This window comes from Ctenocephalides felis, unplaced genomic scaffold, assembly GCF_003426905.1.
Source record: "Ctenocephalides felis isolate EL2017-DRISC unplaced genomic scaffold, ASM342690v1 CF-g0.4_SCAFFOLD_01170, whole genome shotgun sequence".
Classification (NCBI taxonomy): Eukaryota; Metazoa; Arthropoda; class Insecta; order Siphonaptera; family Pulicidae; genus Ctenocephalides; species Ctenocephalides felis.
The window spans coordinates 27,416,363-27,434,868 of record NW_020537324.1 but is presented as its reverse complement, the minus strand read 5'-3'; the positions used below and the strand labels follow the sequence as shown (position 1 = coordinate 27,434,868).

The 18,506-nt window shown below is 30.8% G+C and overlaps 1 protein-coding gene across 3 annotated transcripts in view; it reads right to left on the bottom strand.

Moving 5' to 3' along the window:
• The window catches only part of LOC113366541 (liprin-beta-1-like), a 31,503-nt gene that overhangs the window by 1,806 nt on the left and 11,191 nt on the right, over positions 1-18,506 (bottom strand). For 2 of the 3 annotated variants that reach the window (XM_026608164.1, XM_026608166.1), the window contains exons 3-10: positions 5,117-5,296; positions 4,769-5,029; positions 4,071-4,278; positions 3,040-3,313; positions 2,724-2,869; positions 2,507-2,637; positions 2,279-2,440; positions 1,585-1,753 (exon numbers count right to left, since the gene is read on the bottom strand). In XM_026608164.1, coding sequence (XP_026463949.1) covers positions 1,585-1,753; positions 2,279-2,440; positions 2,507-2,637; positions 2,724-2,869; positions 3,040-3,313; positions 4,071-4,278; positions 4,769-5,029; positions 5,117-5,296 — 1,531 coding nt within the window. The remainder of the gene's footprint in view (positions 1-1,584; positions 1,754-2,278; positions 2,441-2,506; positions 2,638-2,723; positions 2,870-3,039; positions 3,314-4,070; positions 4,279-4,768; positions 5,030-5,116; positions 5,297-18,506) is intronic. The other variant, XM_026608165.1, reaches the window with a different exon arrangement.

Here is an 18,506-nt window from a genome sequence, read left to right as displayed (position 1 = left end):
AATTTGTGACCAGCCGCGCCGTTTTCATAAAATTAGCAGAATAATGCAAAAAATTTCGTTCATGTTTCAGCCAAAAAAACTGAACCAATTTTGAAAGTTCAAAAACTGTTAGCAAGATATCATTTGGGAGTCGAACTGATTAGTTATTGGTAAAGATGGGGTAGGCCGTATCTTCGTAATTAATTGTTGAACTTTTTTTTAGCGATTTTTGCAAAATTTTGTATAATGATAAAGTTCATGATCTTAATGTTTATTCTAAAATATTATAGGCCAAAATATTAACAATAAAGTGGTTTGATTATAAAAATTCTTCAAAGTTTGGAATAATGGACCCTGTGAAAATGGTAAAACTCAATCGCCTCTATTCTAAATTTCAATTCTTATTATTAAGTCTATATACATAACGGGAAGTTTTTGCAACTTGCCTTAAGGCAAATTTTCACCTAGTTTTTATATAATCTGAAGAAATTGTACCATATTTATTAAACTTTGTTTCATTAATGTAAACAATATTATATTAAGAGAGTATAATGATATTCCTAAAATAGGTGTATACAATATAAATCTTTATGTAAAAATCAATGTCAAATTAATTTTTTTTTGTTCATTTATGAGTTTATTACTACGATTTAACTTACACGATTTAAATTGCCATGTATAGACTTTATACCTCATACTCATTGTCAGAAAAATTTAAAACATTTTATATGCAAACTTTTCACACAAAACATTTATTTCTTAATTTTTACTCCTTTTCGCTCAATATTAGTATTTTTTAACTTCCCGTAGGGTAAGTTATTGTAATGGGCCGAAAATCGGAATTGAAAATTTTTACATTTCTCGACGTTTTGAAGGTTTCTGAACGTTTTGGCATACCTAAGAAAAAATGGATGGATGTGTGTGTGTGTGTGTGTATGTATGTGGATACAAATTTCCAGTCACGTTTTAGGGCGCACGGATCAACCGATTTGAATGGTTCAAAAAACATCCGATTCCTATTGATAGGGAAAAGAGCTGATTAGTTTTTGGCAAAGGCAGGTCTAGCCGTTTCGGAGATACGGAGTATCCGATTTGAATGATCTAAAAAACATTCAATTAGTAATGATTGGGAGAAGTGTTTATTAGTTTTTGGCAAAGGCAGGCCCAGCCATTTTGAAGATACGGAGCTAAATATGTAAAAAATGGCAGTTTTTGAGAGAACTAAGCATCCGATTTAAATGATTCAAAGAACTTTCTGCTTGTCTTAACAAAATAATCGATTTTGGAAAAAAAAATTGTCCCATTTTTTTTTTTTTTTTATTTTTTTAGATTTTTGTATATCGAATATATTTATTTTTAATTCTGACTATAGTTCTAATATACTTTGCAAATAATTTCAACTCTGCAATTCAGTTTATATAATATTTATAAATATTAGACAATGTTACAATATTTATAATAATCTATTTGAAAACATTCAGTAATCCTCGAGCATTTCGTTACGGTCCGGGAAGTTCCAGCAATTTGCCTTAAGGCACGATGCCACCCACCTCACTAGTTTTAGTTTGTTTTTAATGTAATATAAAATAGGAAAAAAATAAATACCTGTATTTTTGAGATTAGTAGCATATTCAGACAAATCAATATGTTGCAACCATTCCATAATACGGTGCACACTCCATCGAGCGATATGATCGGATGTAATAGGCACCGGATCGCTCTCTTTGGAATGCTTTATCATGGTATCCATATTCCATGCATGCTCACGTAAAACCTGCAATCATAAAACGATTGTCGATATTAAGAAATAAACTTTTTGTCAGATTTAAATAAATTTATTATTCTAGAACGTTGCATTTCATTAGCTAATAATTTTATAAACTTGAATTTAATACGTACTAACGTAATAATACGAAATAATTATGTTCAAACTTCAATACTACACAGAACGTTTACTTACAAGTAATCTAAGTCTCGAGCTATAAATTATTTTGAATAAATATAGAAGGAACCCCTGCGTAATATGTATACGGAGTTATTTTCTAAAATCATGTATGATTAATCCAAACTTTAATTCATCTTTACAGTTAAACCACTTATTATAGTCCTCTAATATTTAATTTTTATTCAGAAAGTTAATAATATAGTTAATCATGGTTGAAATAGATTATTTTTATAAAAGTTTCAAAAGGTATTATTTATATATGAAGTTTAACTATTGACTATGAAAATTTATCAGTTAATTAAAATTTAATTAAAATATTTCTTGTCCTTTAATAAAATAAAGTGTAATATTCACCTGTATTCCTCTTCGTAAACTAGTAACATGCAGCAGATTGGAAATGTGAAGCGCTGCTATGTCATCCATATTGAGACGATGCAAAAGTCGACCATCGATTTGAGCTTGCATAAATATATCCTTATACTGAGTTAATCCTGCGTCGTCCAACCACCGTAAAACCTAAATATATTTATAAACATTATGGGAATATATATTACTTAACATCAATAAAACTAAAATAGTTACTGTAGAAGTATTCCATTTTCCAGCATTCTTCAAATGTTCATCATCACTCGTACCTCGCAAATCACTCAAAGCTAAAACTATTTTCTTGCGATGAAGATGACTTTTTATTGTAAATGCTTTTTCTAAATCAGCTACAAATAAAAATAAATTTTAGCTATTAAGCATTATTATCATTTACTAAATTTATTAAATATTTTAATTTATATGATTAGCTTACTGGGTGTAGCATCAAGAAGTTTGGATCCATTTGTAATAATTTGTTTAGCTGCCTCATTTTCTATAAAATCGATCCCTAAATCACTCCGCATCCAAGATAATACTCGTTCTCTTTCCCATTCTTTGAAAGGTATGTTATAGCATGGTCTTTGAAAGTAAAATTAATGTATCATTTATTAATTTATTTATTGACTATTATTAGGATCATTAATTTCATTTCAAGCATAATACTATATATTATAATATATATGGCGTACATTATCAATTACAAATGTATTGGTAATTTATACTTTGAATAAAAAGGTTACATAATTTACCTTTCCTCATTATTTTCAGACCATCCAAGTCGGCCGCCAGCTGTGGCCCTCATGCCACCTCTCGAAAAGGTACCCTTATCCTCATTATCTGGTGAACCGTCTATGGTTCCACTTGATGAGCGTTTCATTTTCCCAAAAATAGCCAATAATCCTTTGTTATGCCTGGTTGCTAATGGGGATGGTAAAATCGATTGCGGAGATTTTGGCTGGTTATTAGAGTTCTTATTGTTTTCTTGTAAATCTAGGTCTTGGGCAATGATTTGATCTGCTTCAGCTGAAAAATGGATATTCAGTATGAGCTAAAATTTTAATAATTCGGCTATAATAATTTGTGCCATGCTGGATAGCAAAGAAATGCAGGAGAAATATTGAAATAAGTACAAAGGAAATGTTATTTGCATGCATTAATTAGATAGTTGAAAAATTAAATTGTGTGGCAAGGTCTTTTTATAAAAGTTAGCAAGTGTCGCATTCAATAAATTTATGTATGAATGTAGATTGAAGTAATGAGTTTAATTTTGGATAGGGTTTTGATCTGTATTTTAAAACAAGTTGGTTTAAAATGGGCACAACTAAACAAGAATGGCTAAAGATATCATTAAATTTTCAAACTTTGCATCAATTTTACTATCATCAGTATCTTCGCAGCATATCACCAATATGTGCCATATAACAAATTAGGTGTTATTTTCGTATATTCAGTTACCACTGATGATCTAATTTTCATGCAAACTTTTTCAATAACTTGCGACTATAAAAATTAATAATATTGTAGTACCTTAACTTTAGAAATAGAAAGTACATTAGTGTAAAACTTTGCTTTGCATAAAAAGTTACTAAAATTGTTCTTTATATTCAATTATTTAAGAAATGAAGAAATATAAGCAAAATATTTCATATTGACATATCTTTAACAGCCATCCCTCTATAAATGAAAAAGAAGAAAAATTGAAAAGTCAGGCCAAGATGCAAATATTAACATTTTTAGCAAGCCTAGAACAAAACTCTGGCATTGGGGCCTCGCTCTTAACCTAAATTGGGAACGGAAAACCCGCGTATTGTCTGGACAAGTGGTCGTGGTTTACCGAAGTTCACAGCTCTTCTTTGCGAACTGCAGCCGTTCGTCACCAGGTTTGCGTTGTCATCGGGACTATTTTGACGCTGGTTATTCATATTTGAATTGAAATGCCGTGGTAAACTTCCGTGTGTTGTTATATTGCGGTATGGAATCGATGATGGCTGTAAAAATTAATTCATATAATAAATAATAATGTAATATACTGTAAGTTCATCACAAATACAAATCTGTAACATATTCACCACTTCGATTCTTTTCAACTAAGCTATTAGGTACTGTGTACTTAGTATAAATAAAGTTGAAATCATCAATTTGATAAGTATTCATTTAAATCATCGATATCTTGTGGATAAATAACATAGAAGTTATTGCATAAAAAAACATGTTTTAGTATCTTCTAAAGTTCAAGATTATTATAAATTAATCTATCTAATGTATGATATCGCTTACAAAATAAATTTGAACCGATTTACCTAACTGAGAATAGTTAAAGAACCAAAAAAGCATCACTAATTTTGATTGGGTTGTTCATAAATTCAACAATAAAAAATATGACTAAAATCGTTCACTCTCACATATTAAGAAACAAATACTTCATTTTCTCTTCAATTAATCTAGGTATCAATTATTTAAGCAATAAGTTCTACATACTTGTATTGAATTTAAGTTTAAAGGAGATAAATTAGCCGGACTTCCTGAGGGCGTAGATGTTCTTGGAGCGGCAGGTGGTTTTCCTGCTTCTATATTCTGTTGATATGATTGATAATTATCTGAATTGAATGATATTTGCTGCTGTAATCGCCGTAACTCCATATTATCACGTTCTAAAGATGCTTGGTGCAGCTTTAACTCGCTCAAAGCCGACAGAAGTTCTAATTTCTGCGTTTCTAATGATGATCTGGATAACATTTCCTGAAAAAAATATAGTCGATTAAATTAAGTACACATTATATTACTTGTATATGTATGTAGTGACTCCTCAGTATTTCAAACACATACCCTTTGTAAGGATTCCTCGGCACTTTGAAGTAATTTTTGTTTATCCTGTAAGGCACGTTCAAGCCCAGCAGCTCTTTCACTTTGCATCGTTACTTGCTCCGTTAAGGAACAAACTTGAAGGCGGAGCTGCTCTTTGTCTGCTTCTAATCTGCGAATTCGTTCCTCCGCAGGACCAGAACGCTTGATAAAAATAGAAGTAAATCTTTTTGAATGACAACCTTTTGCAGAACTTATTAATATCAAAACAAACAATCTAGAAAATCTTGATTCGATAAACTGTACACTGTTTTACATTTTCGCATTATAAACGGTACACCAGAAATTTATAAAAAAGAAATCATAAATCATTGTAATAAATAATATTTATTATATATAATATATATATATATATATATATATATATACATAGCTGGGCATTAACTCGTTAATCCGTTAATCGTTAATTAACGAAGTTAACATTTTGATTAACGGATTAACTTTTAAGTTAACTTTTAAAAATGTTAACGGACACGTTAACTTCCGTTAAAATGCGAGAAGTCCGTTAATCGTTAATTCAATGCCTACTATTTAGCGCACGGCACAGCTTTAGCCAATGCCTTATTAAACGGCATAGAGAAAAGATTTGGACTACTCCTGAATGATGAACAGTGCCAACTTGCCGCGGCATTTCACCCAAAGTTTCGGTTAATGTGGCTGGAAACGTATGACAGCAGTAGAGAGGAGAGGAATGCAGAAACTATAAACTATTGGACAAAAAATTAATTTTTTCTGAAATTCTTTATTTTGACATATTTTGGAAGATCTGAACTTTTTTTCAAAGCAATTTTACTGCTTTAGGACTACATAGAGACAAAATATAGAGCGCGTAAGCGCGGCGTCGCTGTCTAACGGGTAAACATTAATACGGAACCCATAGGAAAATAAACAAAATTTATACTTATTGTTAAAATCTCTATAAAATATCTGAAAATTTGATGTGCCTATGTCTAATGATCATTTTGACCGCCAAATGGCATTTTTTTTACTTTTTCATTAGATCTCCGAAACCGCTAGACCTGCCTTCATGAAAAATTGATCAGTTCTTCATAATTGTCAATACAAGTAAAATGTTTTTGAATTATTAAAATCGGACGCTCCGTTCTCTTAAAAACTGAGTTACCGTTTTTGGCTAAATTTTGCCCCATATCTTCGGAACGGCTAGACCTGCCTTTGCCAAAAACTAATCAGCACGTCTTCTTATCAATACGAATCGAATGTTTTTTGAATTATTCAAATCGGTTGATCCGTGTTCCCGAAATCGTCGACGAAAATTTGTATCCGAATACACATACATACACACACACATACATCCATTTTTCTAAGGTATGCCAAATATTCAGAAACCTTTGAAACGTCGAGAAATGCAAAAATTTTCATTTTCGATTTTTTTGCGATTACTATAACTTGCCCTACGGGAAGTTAAAAAAACTCTTTCCCTTTATTTAGAAAAAAATTCTTGTAAAAACAATATGCAATCATAAAAACGGAAAGTTGACCAATAGCGTTATCACGGTATGTGATAATTGTGCCATTTTCCTTATACACACGGAAGTGTGCATAAACGCGCGAGGGGTTAAATTACACATTTGAATTATACAAGTATTTTGGTTATTCATAACCTGTTAACTTCCAGAACCTAAACTAATAAGTTTTTAAGTTCACTAACGCAACGATAAAAAATGTAATTTTACACATATTAACGGATTAACGATTAACGTTAACTTGCGTTAATTCTTCCGAAATGTAACGCTTTAACGTTTAACGAAGTTAACTTTTTTTGTAGCGGATTAACGATTAACGAAGTTAACTATTTGATTAACGGTGCCCAGCTATGTATATATATATGTATATATATAATAATTTCAGTTGATGAAAGGTAGCCAGATAAAAACAAAACGTTTTTCAATCGACAGATAATAGAAGGATAACTAATGTTTCTAAAAAAAGGGGGGGATGAGATCAATAAAATATGCAGTAAATTGGAATAATAAAGCAAATTAAATATATTGTTTGTAACTCAATCATACATTTTCATATAGCAACGCTAACATATTTGTAAAAGTTTGTTAAATAATTGCGATAGTTTAGTAAGAAAAAAACTTCATAAAATGGATGAAGATATCCTTGTGGACTACCTGATAACAAGGGTAGTAAGGATAGGCCCAGCGTTCGCAACAATGGATCATGGATGGAGTCCCATGATGTGAATTTCGACTACAATCTCCACAATGCGAATGGGATAAAGACTGCTGTTCCTCGCATCTCGCACAACTGACAAAGACCATTATTTAGTTTAATTTCATTACTTTTTCAATATCATATACTATGAGTTATTAAGAAGTAATCGCATTTCCTAAAAGAATAACATTCTATGAATGTAAAAATGGTTATCATGCAAATTTGTTATGCATAGAGGAAATACGGACAAAATGACGAATTATTTAATGATATAATAATCAGTCTCAAATTCTCAATGGCTGTCCATTTTAGTGATCTTAGATTCATTGACTATCAGTATCATAGCTGGTTAGTTCTAAAGAAGTAGGAAAGATAATAACATATTAATTAAGAAGAAATGCAACAAGTCCATATAGACAAAATGACATATAAGGTATGGAATCCATATATCCATGGATGGACGTACTGAGATAAATAAATCGTTTGGTCCTCTTTGGACTCCAAATTATGAGCCTTAAAGAATACAAATGATATATCGTAACCAATCTTAATTAGGCTCAGAATAGACAGAGAGGATTTTGCAACAAATAGAAGTCTCTTCTTCTACGGTGGATCTTTTGGTCTGTTTTTAGAAGTAATTAGAGTTAAAGTTAAAAGTCAATCACAATTGACAGGTTTCAATTTTCTTGGCCTCGAATAATCTAATCTATAGTGCTCATGAAGTAGCGCTATGTCATTTTGCCCATTGTATAAGTATGTCATTTTGTCATTAGGTAGTCACTAATCCACCAACCTGATTATTTCATTAATTTCATTAAAATTGATCGTAATCACTAGTACTGGCACAAGTTCATTGATTCTAATAGAAATAAAGAATAAGACCCTCAAAATAAACTTGAAAGCGAGATAAATATTTGAACTGACAACTACGACAAGGCTGTGACAATGACGCTCAACATCTGACAGTATTGCTAATATTGCTCTCAACGAAAACGTTACTAAAATTTGCCAAGCTCAGCCGTGAAAACGTTACTAAAACTAGACAATTTTTAAATAAGGCCACCGTGCCATATCGTCCATAAATGCCATTTTATCCGTATTTCCCCTATTATTAATGTTTTATTAATCGAAACTTCTTAATCGAACGTATTAGTACGGTTAGTTACACCAAATACAATAATTCTCGAATAAAAATATTGTTAATTAATTCGTCTAATAAACTTGGTTTCATAAGTCGTTTATTTCTATAATGTGTATTCTACTCGTATATATGTAGTATTGGAGTTCATGTGAAAACATCTTAATCGAATGTATTAGTATAATATGTTAGTTACACCGAATACAATAATTCTCGAATAAAAATATTATTAATTAACTCGTCTAATAAATTTGGTTTTATGAGTCATTTATTTCTATAAAGTGCATTCTACTCGTATATATGTAGTATTAGAGTACATGTGAAAACATCAACCGAACGTATTAGTATAATAGGTTAGTTACACCAAATACAATAATTCTCGAATAAATTATTGTTAATTAATTTGTCTAATAAAATTGGTTTCATAGGTCATTTATTTCTATAATGTGCATTCTACTCGTATATATGTAGTATTAGAGTACATGTGAAAACATCTTAATCGAACGTATTAGTAGTTACACCAAATACAATAATTCTCGAATAAAAATATTGTTAATTAACTCGTCTAACAAATTATGTTTTATAAGTCGTTTGTTTCCAATGAACATTCTACTCGTACATTTGTAGTATTTCACTATATATGAAAACTTCTGAATCAAACGTATTAGTATAATAGGTTAGTTACACCAAATATGTACAATAATTCTCGAATAAAAATATTAATTAATTCGTCTATTAAATTTGGTTTCATAAGTCGTTTATTTCTAATGGGCATTCTACTCGTATATTTGTAATACAGGACTACATGTGAAAAGTAAAAATTGCATTAGATAAAAGTTCATGCAATAAATTATTTGATGTTCCTTGAAAAGTTACACTGTGCCACTGTGCGTGATATCAATTAAAGAAACCCGAGACGTCGGTCTTTCATTAAACAAGGCAGGCTATGTAGGCAATCGCTTATCGACAGGAAACGCGCATCTCGAGATCGGTTAACAGATATAAGATTAATTATAACCAGGGCCGGTCCTGGTGTAGTATTAGAGTACATGTGAAAACATCAACCGAACGTATTAGTATAATAGGTTAGTTACACCAAATACAATAATTCTCGAATAAATTATTGTTAATTAATTTGTCTAATAAAATTGGTTTCATAGGTCATTTATTTCTATAATGTGCATTCTACTCGTATATATGTAGTATTAGAGTACATGTGAAAACATCTTAATCGAACGTATTAGTAGTTACACCAAATACAATAATTCTCGAATAAAAATATTGTTAATTAACTCGTCTAACAAATTATGTTTTATAAGTCGTTTGTTTCCAATGAACATTCTACTCGTACATTTGTAGTATTTCACTATATATGAAAACTTCTGAATCAAACGTATTAGTATAATAGGTTAGTTACACCAAATATGTACAATAATTCTCGAATAAAAATATTAATTAATTCGTCTATTAAATTTGGTTTCATAAGTCGTTTATTTCTAATGGGCATTCTACTCGTATATTTGTAATACAGGACTACATGTGAAAAGTAAAAATTGCATTAGATAAAAGTTCATGCAATAAATTATTTGATGTTCCTTGAAAAGTTACACTGTGCCACTGTGCGTGATATCAATTAAAGAAACCCGAGACGTCGGTCTTTCATTAAACAAGGCAGGCTATGTAGGCAATCGCTTATCGACAGGAAACGCGCATCTCGAGATCGGTAACAGATATAAGATTAATTATAACCAGGGCCGGTCCTGGAGTCCTTAACGCCCGCATGCAACTTTTTTTTTGCGCCCCCCCCCTATCAATTTTAACTGTTTTAACAGTTTATCATTAAAATTATATAAATATTCACATATTTTTTAAAAATTAATTTTTGATTATTCTGGATTTAATACATAAAAAATTAGATATAATTTAAAAGCGTATAAAATATATTGATTTTAAATTTATTTAGAAAATCAAGCCGTTTCGCGGGTTGATTATAATCAAATGTTTTTAAGTTTTCAAATATTTTTAACGTATGTGCAATATTAATATTTTGGTTTTGAAACATTCTACTTAATTATTATGCGATTTATTCTATTAAACAAATCATGTCAAGAGAGCTAAAAAAACTAGCTTTTCATTCTCCATCATAACACTCGCATTTAATGTTGGGTTTTTTAAATTTTAATTTAATTTAATTTTTTATCATTTACAATATCCAAAATTGCGTCGTAAACTTCTCCTTATTGATATCGTAAGAGCCGAATTGTATTCATCCTTGCTTTCCCGTCATATTCATAGTATCAGTTTGTTGTTCTAAAGTTAAATTTTTAACATATTTTAGAAGTATTGTCCAAAAATCAGTAAAAAATGCAAAGAAATTACACATTTCTTGAACTATATTGAAGAAAAATTTGTTATATTTGTATAATGATGTATTAATTCTGCATAGTTAATAATTATTAAATTTAGAGTATGGACACCATTAGGTAAAAAAAAGCCTTAAGATTTTCGTTCCAAAGTAAATTTTGCTTCCATTTTTCATATTTGTTCCATTTTCATAACCCTAACCACGCATGTCTTCAACATTCAGAATTCATCAGATGCGAGACATTTGCAACGAAAGCAAATGTTACAATTCAATTTCTTGGAATAAACATGCCATTTTCTAAGCACTGACTCCCCTTTTTTATTTTCCCGATTATAATTTGTTTATAGTTTTTAATAAGTTTCGTTTCGACTAAATCAGCTCGCATTTTTTGTCAATAATGCCCAGTAATAATTTAATCTTTCGCAGGTTTGCGCTTACTGGATTGAACACTAGATAATTTCTTTTCGATTCCACGGTAACTTCAAACAATAAAAATTGAATAAGTAGATTAAGCAATAAACAGAGAAGATATTAACTAATTTGTAGAGTTATTAATCAGTTAATTGTATATCTACTGATATCACATTGCAAAACAAATAATGCTTTTTGTGTTTTCGTATCCCTATAGTTAAGTTAGATTGTTTATTATAATTTGTTAAGTATTCTAGATTTTATATAAATAATTCTAGATTTTCTATAAAAAAATATAAATATTATATTAAAAATTTAATTTCCGAAACTCGTTTTGGCGCCCCCTAAGGCGTGCGCCCGCATTTTTTGCATGCATCGCATGCAAGGCAGGACCGGCCCTGATTATAACCGAGGGGAAATAAATTGGTCTGCCGCAAATACTGTTATATAAATTAAATTTTATTCACTTTACTTCTTTTCGTAATTAATATCTAAACTACTAGAAAAAATTGCCTAAATTATACAGGTTTCCCAAAAAAAAAATCATACCCAATACAGACAGTGTTGGGTATGCGGCATACGTTGTCCAATGTATTGTTTACTGCTGAATACCAATCTAAACTTCAAATTGGGGGTTAAATGGCAAAAAATCGAAAAAAAAATAAAAAAACGACAAAAACTCCGATCTATTCATTTTCTGCACGATAATTAAAATCTTATAATTTCTGTTATTTTCTGGCCCTTTTTACCTTTTGGTATTCACTAAATGATCTAATAAGTTTTTTTTGTAGATTATAGCAGTAATTTTTGAACATATTTTTAAATATTCAACTGCAAGTATGTTTGCAGATTACCCCAGAGGCAATGGGGTATAAATATGTTTGCAAATTACTTAACATCAAGTCATTTAAGGTAAAAAGAGCCAGAAAATAACAGAAATTATAAAATTTTATTTATAATGGAGAAGAATTACTAAATCGGAAATTTTGTCGATTTTTTTTTAATTTCTTCAATTTTTTGCTATTTGACCCCGAATTTTGATTTTAGATTCGTATTCAGCGGTAAAAACTACATTAGAAAACATATGCAGCACACCCAATACAGACAACTTTTTTGTGAAGCTGTTATTAACACTGCAGTTTTCTCTTAAAAATTATATAGAGCAAAATAATAATATATTAAAAATTTTACAGCTGCATTTAAACTTTTAATATTACAAATTCGATTGAATTTCTTTTAACCTTCTATGGGCCCGCGTAACTTTCAAGTCACAATTTCAAATTTTACGATATTTTCCAAATAATTATGACTTTTTTCATGAAATGACGCATAAATCATAATTTTATAAGGTTTCCAAGATAGTCAATATCAATACTTTTTGTTAGGCTTTTCATACACAGAAGTGCGAACATTATAGGCCGATAGTTGTGATTACGTGAAAGTCTCCAATACATTGATTCAAAAAAAAAATGTTTAAACAATTTTTTTTGCTTTTCATTTGCTTATAATTACTGATTTTTTGTTCCCCTATTATTTGGATATAAAACAAAAATTCGAGCTATAGACGTTTAATTTTTTCAGTCGACTTTATTGAAACCAGGGATGAGTTTTTAGCAAACATTCTTTGCCCTGACCTGCATCTAGGAGGCAAAATTCGCATTAGAGCTTCTTCGCAACAAGATTGGCCGTCGCAATGAGGAAGACTTGGAGGCGGAGGAATCGTCAATTCGTGCATTGCGGACCTGCCTCCGCACCTGCTCCACACAAATATAGTAGGTATAATAATATATGTGGAAGTGTCAACACTTGCTCAACTAATAGTTTATTAGTAAAAGTAGTTAGTAGTACTCTTTTATATGGCAATTGTCACTGTATTTTATCGGTAAATCTAAGGTTTGTTACATACTCCTCAGAGAATTGATTACCTTAGACATTAGAGCACATTTTTGCATCGTTATGTTAAGAATGCATAACAGAGAAGAGATAAAAACTATTTTATTTATTGTGAAAATTTAACCAGATTTACTATGCAAAGTGTTTGGTTGTAAAGGTTGGAAATCATTCAGGACAATATAATAAAAACTAATTAAAATACTTGTATATTGACACTCTAAAGTTGTCTCAAAACCTACATATGATAGGGTGTCAATACCATATGTAGGTTTTGAGACAACTTTAGGGTGTCAATATACAAGTATTTACAGACTTACAGCTGAGTGTCTCGAATTCCGAGGTAAACTTACTGTAATGACTAGAGTACAACATAAAAAATAAATCAGCATTGCAATTTCATATAGTAGATCACCTGGCATCCATACTATTTTTAGTATGAAACTATATAAATATGTTAAATTAATGATTATCACTACAGCCAAACGTCTTTCGTACACAAAATATTGATTTTTCAAATTAGAGATAAGTTGAAATCGTTATTCACAATTTTAAAATAATAATACACCACCGTGGACATCCGCATTTAAAGCTTCATTAAGAAGCCATTGTTACTTAATCAAACAAACGATAAGAGGCACCTGCTTTCTCTAGAATTTGTCGAGTCGCTCCAATTGTCGCACCGTAAAGTGTGCGTCGAACGCGATTTTTGGTCGCGCAAAGCCCTGCTCGCCGGACGTCTGCGGTCTAAACTTCCACAACTGCGCGCAGTAGGTTCCTGGTTGTGTTTTACCTGCTGCAAAGCATTCGAAGGCGAAGAACTGCCTGCTTTACGTAGATTTTGATGAGATTGAGTATTTGATTTGTGACTAGTTGAGTTTGGAGGAGGACTCGTCTCCGGTTGGGAGCAGATCCATGTGAAATCAGCATCGCTACATGTAGATGTGTCTGCGATGATTGGAGCAGGGTCAGTAAAACATTTCATAGTATACGTTAAGAATATGCCAACTTTTTCGGAAAACGTATTCACCATCCTTGGTCCAGTCATTTAAGCTTAAATTAGGTAAGAATCTCGGAAGTCGATATACACAGCCGTAAGTCTGTAAATACTTATATATTGACACCCTAAATTTGTCTCAAACCTACATCTAGTACGGTGTCAATACCATATGTAGGGTTTGAGACAACTTTAGGGTGTCAATATATAAGTATTTACAGACTACAGCTGGGTATCTCGAATTCCGAGGTAAACTTACTATAGTGACTGGACTATCTGAAACCCAGAGTCTGGGTCCTAAATTTTTATTTTTATTTATAGAGCCAAAATGATTTATGATGAAGTTAACAAGCTTCATAAATTATACCGTTTTATAAACTGTCGTGAATTTGGAACTATACTTAAATCATCCGACGCTGTGACTGGAATATAGCTCAGTCAGTAGCATGCCCGCCAGGGATACTCGGTTCAAGTCACCAGTTCAACTTACAGAATAAACATTTGATTTATTGGATTGAAATTAAGTAGATTTTAGTAAAGAAAATTAAATAGTATTGGATTTATGAATGAAGAAAATTGTATAGTACAGGATATATAAAGATAGCATATGATATAATAAAGCTAGTAAATGTATAATAAATATAGTCAGTGCTGGATTACAGTAAGGACAGCGCAGAAATTTTCTGAGGCAGCAAAATTTGGAAAGTAAGAAAAAAATGTTCAGGAACCTTGAATACGCAACGCAAAGATATACAAAAAATTATTTTCGATTTTGTTGCGATTACTACATTTTTAATTTTAACTTTAAATAACATATCCTACAGGAATTTAAGAAGTTCGTCGAATGTGTTTATGAAGAAAGTCCTTAGTAAAAATTTATAATTATATTTGTTAGAACAAATATTTATTTATTTTATTGTTTAAATATATAGCCCACAGATTTTTTCCAAGAAGACTTAAAAAATACAATAAAGTCCTATTAATATTAATATAAATATTTGGTTACATTATTATAGTATGTAATACGTAATATTTTTTGCAATCATATAGTTATTTTAATTTTAGAAAAATGAGACATAAAAACTATTTAAGTGATGGGGCGACAGTTTTGTCAGTGCCCCAGGGTACCAAATCCGGTACTGGACATATAATATGATATAATAAAGACAGTTTAAAATTGTAGGTGTGGCTAAATGCTCTAAGTAGGCGAGGCTGGTAAAAATAAATTTAAAAAAAATCCGACCCTATTTTAAAATATAAATAAAATATGAATTAAATACTGAAGCGGAAAGTAAAAGTGATAAGTTATGTAATGTTAACAATAGCGTTTATCTTTGTTTTCATAACATAATTATGAAGCGCAAGTATTTTTCAATCCCACACGTAACACCTTTAGCAGTAAGTATTATTATAGATAAGAATGTTTGTGTCATAAGATAACAACTTAGACAAGGACCTAATTTCACGCTAATTATTAAAAATATAGATTTTTTAGGTCGCATAGAAATGAAATAAAATAATTAAATAATTAAAGAAGCCAACGATAATATAATTTTCTAACTACATAGTACCGCAAATAGGATCAAAGCAATTTGTAAGTCAACAATACACAACAGTATCACCAGTGTTCACGCATTAATTAAGAGTTTTTATTGGAACTAGCAATATATTATCACTTGTTCTCATTTATTTTAGCGATGACAATATTAATTTCTGTGCCCATTCGGTTTGAAAAATGATATTGTAACAATTCCCACAGAAATCTTCCATCTTTACGTAAAAAGCTCATTCTATGTAAAAACATAAAGCAGACAAAAGTCTCAAAGTCGAAATTTAAAATTATACCTCTTGCAATAAATAAAATTCGCTAAAATCGAAGATTAAATAACGTGTTTATTAATAATCAAACACTTTGATAAAAATAAGAGCACACTTAATCATATGCATTATTTAAGTGCGGTCTGGGCGTGTGTAAAATAAGTTGAAAGATTTTATCTGAATTGCAGCTTGAAAACTGACGAAGTGTATTTACACAATGATTTCATGGTATCTCGATAACATTTTTATTACTTAAAAGTCGGACACGAACCAAAAACTAGCTGTAAGTGGAATTCTGTCTTAAGGCAATTAAGGCATCGTGCCTTAAGGCAAATTGCTGGAACTTCCCGTACCAAAATTTTTTTTTTTAAAACGATTAAGATTTTTGAAAAAAATTTACTTTGAAAAAATAAGATTTTTGAGAACTATATATTGGACAAAAATTACTTTTTTTTGAAAAAAAAAAATTTTTTTTATTTTTTTTTAAAAAAAAAAAATGTTTTATTTTATTTTGACATATTTTTGGAAGATCTAAACTTTTTTTTCAGAGCAATCGTACTGCTTTAACTGCATAAAGACGAAATATCAAAGCCCGTAAGCGCCGCGTCGCCGTCTAACGCGTAAACAGGTACGGAACCCATAGGAATGTAAAAAATTTATACTTATTGTTAAAATCTCTATAAAATATTTGATAATTTGATGTGCCATATGTCTAATGATCATTTTGACCGCCAAGGGGCATTTTTTTTTACTTTTTTCATCAGATCTCCGAAACCGTTAGACCTGCCTTCATGAAAATTTGATCAATTCTTTATCTTGTCAATACAAGTAAAATGTTTTTTTGAATTATTCAAATCGGACGCTCCGTTCTCTTAAAAACTGAGTTACCGTTTTCGGCACTTTTTGCCCCGTATCTTTGGAACGCTAGACCTGCTTTCCCAAAAACTAATCAGCACGTCGCCTTATTAATAGAAATCGAATGTTTTTTGAATTATTCAAATCGTTGATCCGTGTTCCCGAATCGTCGACGAAAATTTGTATCCGCACATACATACACACACGCACATTACATCATACTACATACATACATACACACACACACACACACACATACAATCCATTTTTTCTAAGGTATGCCAAATGTTATAAACCTCTGAAACGTAAAGATTTATAAACATTTTCATTTTCGATTTTTTTGCGATTACTATAACTTGCCCTACGGGAAGTTAATAAAGAGGATGTTAAATACCATATGGCTTATATATGGACATTCCCCATTCGCATATGACTTAAATAAAGAGATCTACAATACGATATCTTTTTTAACATTATTGCAAAATTCCATAATCTCCTTTATATCATTATATATAAATACGGCGAATATGACCGTATTGATAAACTGATTGCATTCAGAGAGTCGATCTATAAAGATTAGAGACATGGACTCTAGACAAGACAGACGAAAATCATATATGTGCTGGAGAAATGAAGAGATAACAATATAGACCAATATGAAAACATTACGAACCTATAAAAGTACTAACAAAATGTTCTGCAAAAATTGAGGTAAGAAAGAACTCTACTGAACACGATTGTGATTGGTAAAAGCGTGTTTTCTGCATAAGGTCATCAAAGTAAAATAAGTGAAACAAAAGTGAAAGGATGATCGGAAAGAAAACAACCGCACATACACGACTACTTACATGAGAAGAAAAAATTAAAAAAAAAATAAAGTCGACTAGGAACACATGGAAGAAGTTTGTAAGTGAACAGATTTATAATAAATTCAGATATACTGAATTCTAAAAGTGGGCAATATAAAAATTCAACAGCATACTTCTTTTAGGCATAAAATATATAATAATGTTAGCATAAAATATGTAGAGATACAGTTATCTTGTATAAGAACAGTAAAATATAGTTAGAAATTAACGATATGATATAGAATCATGTTTTAAATTGCAAACGTGGTAATGCAAGTATCGAATACTTCAATACTGAAGAAAACAATTACTTTGAGTTGAGCTCCAGACAATTGTTCGGTTCAACAATGGCAAAAAATTAAAGAGTTCAAGTGATAATTTATTGTGCAAAATTTTACTATGCAGACCTCAGAATCATGTAGAGCAGTTAAAAGTCGTAGTTATAGAGTTAAGAATGCAATAAAATGGTGAAGGAATCTAGATGCTATAATGCGTACTGATATATGTAATGGTCGTATGGTGTGCGCTTAGCGCTATTTCCAGCCGCCGCGCCCTGAGCAGCGTCTCTGGCCAGCTGCCAAATGTACGCAACAAGCTCTCCAGCCTGGTGCGAATGCCGCACATGCGGCTTGACCCATCACATTCGATCAAAATCGCTAACCCAGGAATTGGTTATAAATAAATAAATGACTTTTTTATAGCTTTCCGTAGGATAAATTATAGTAATAGCCTAAAAATTGAAAATAAAAATTTTTGCATATCTTTACGTTTCAGAGGTTTCTGAACATTTTGGCATACCTTAAAAAATGGATGTATATATGTGTGTGCGTACGCGTATTTTGTGTGGATAC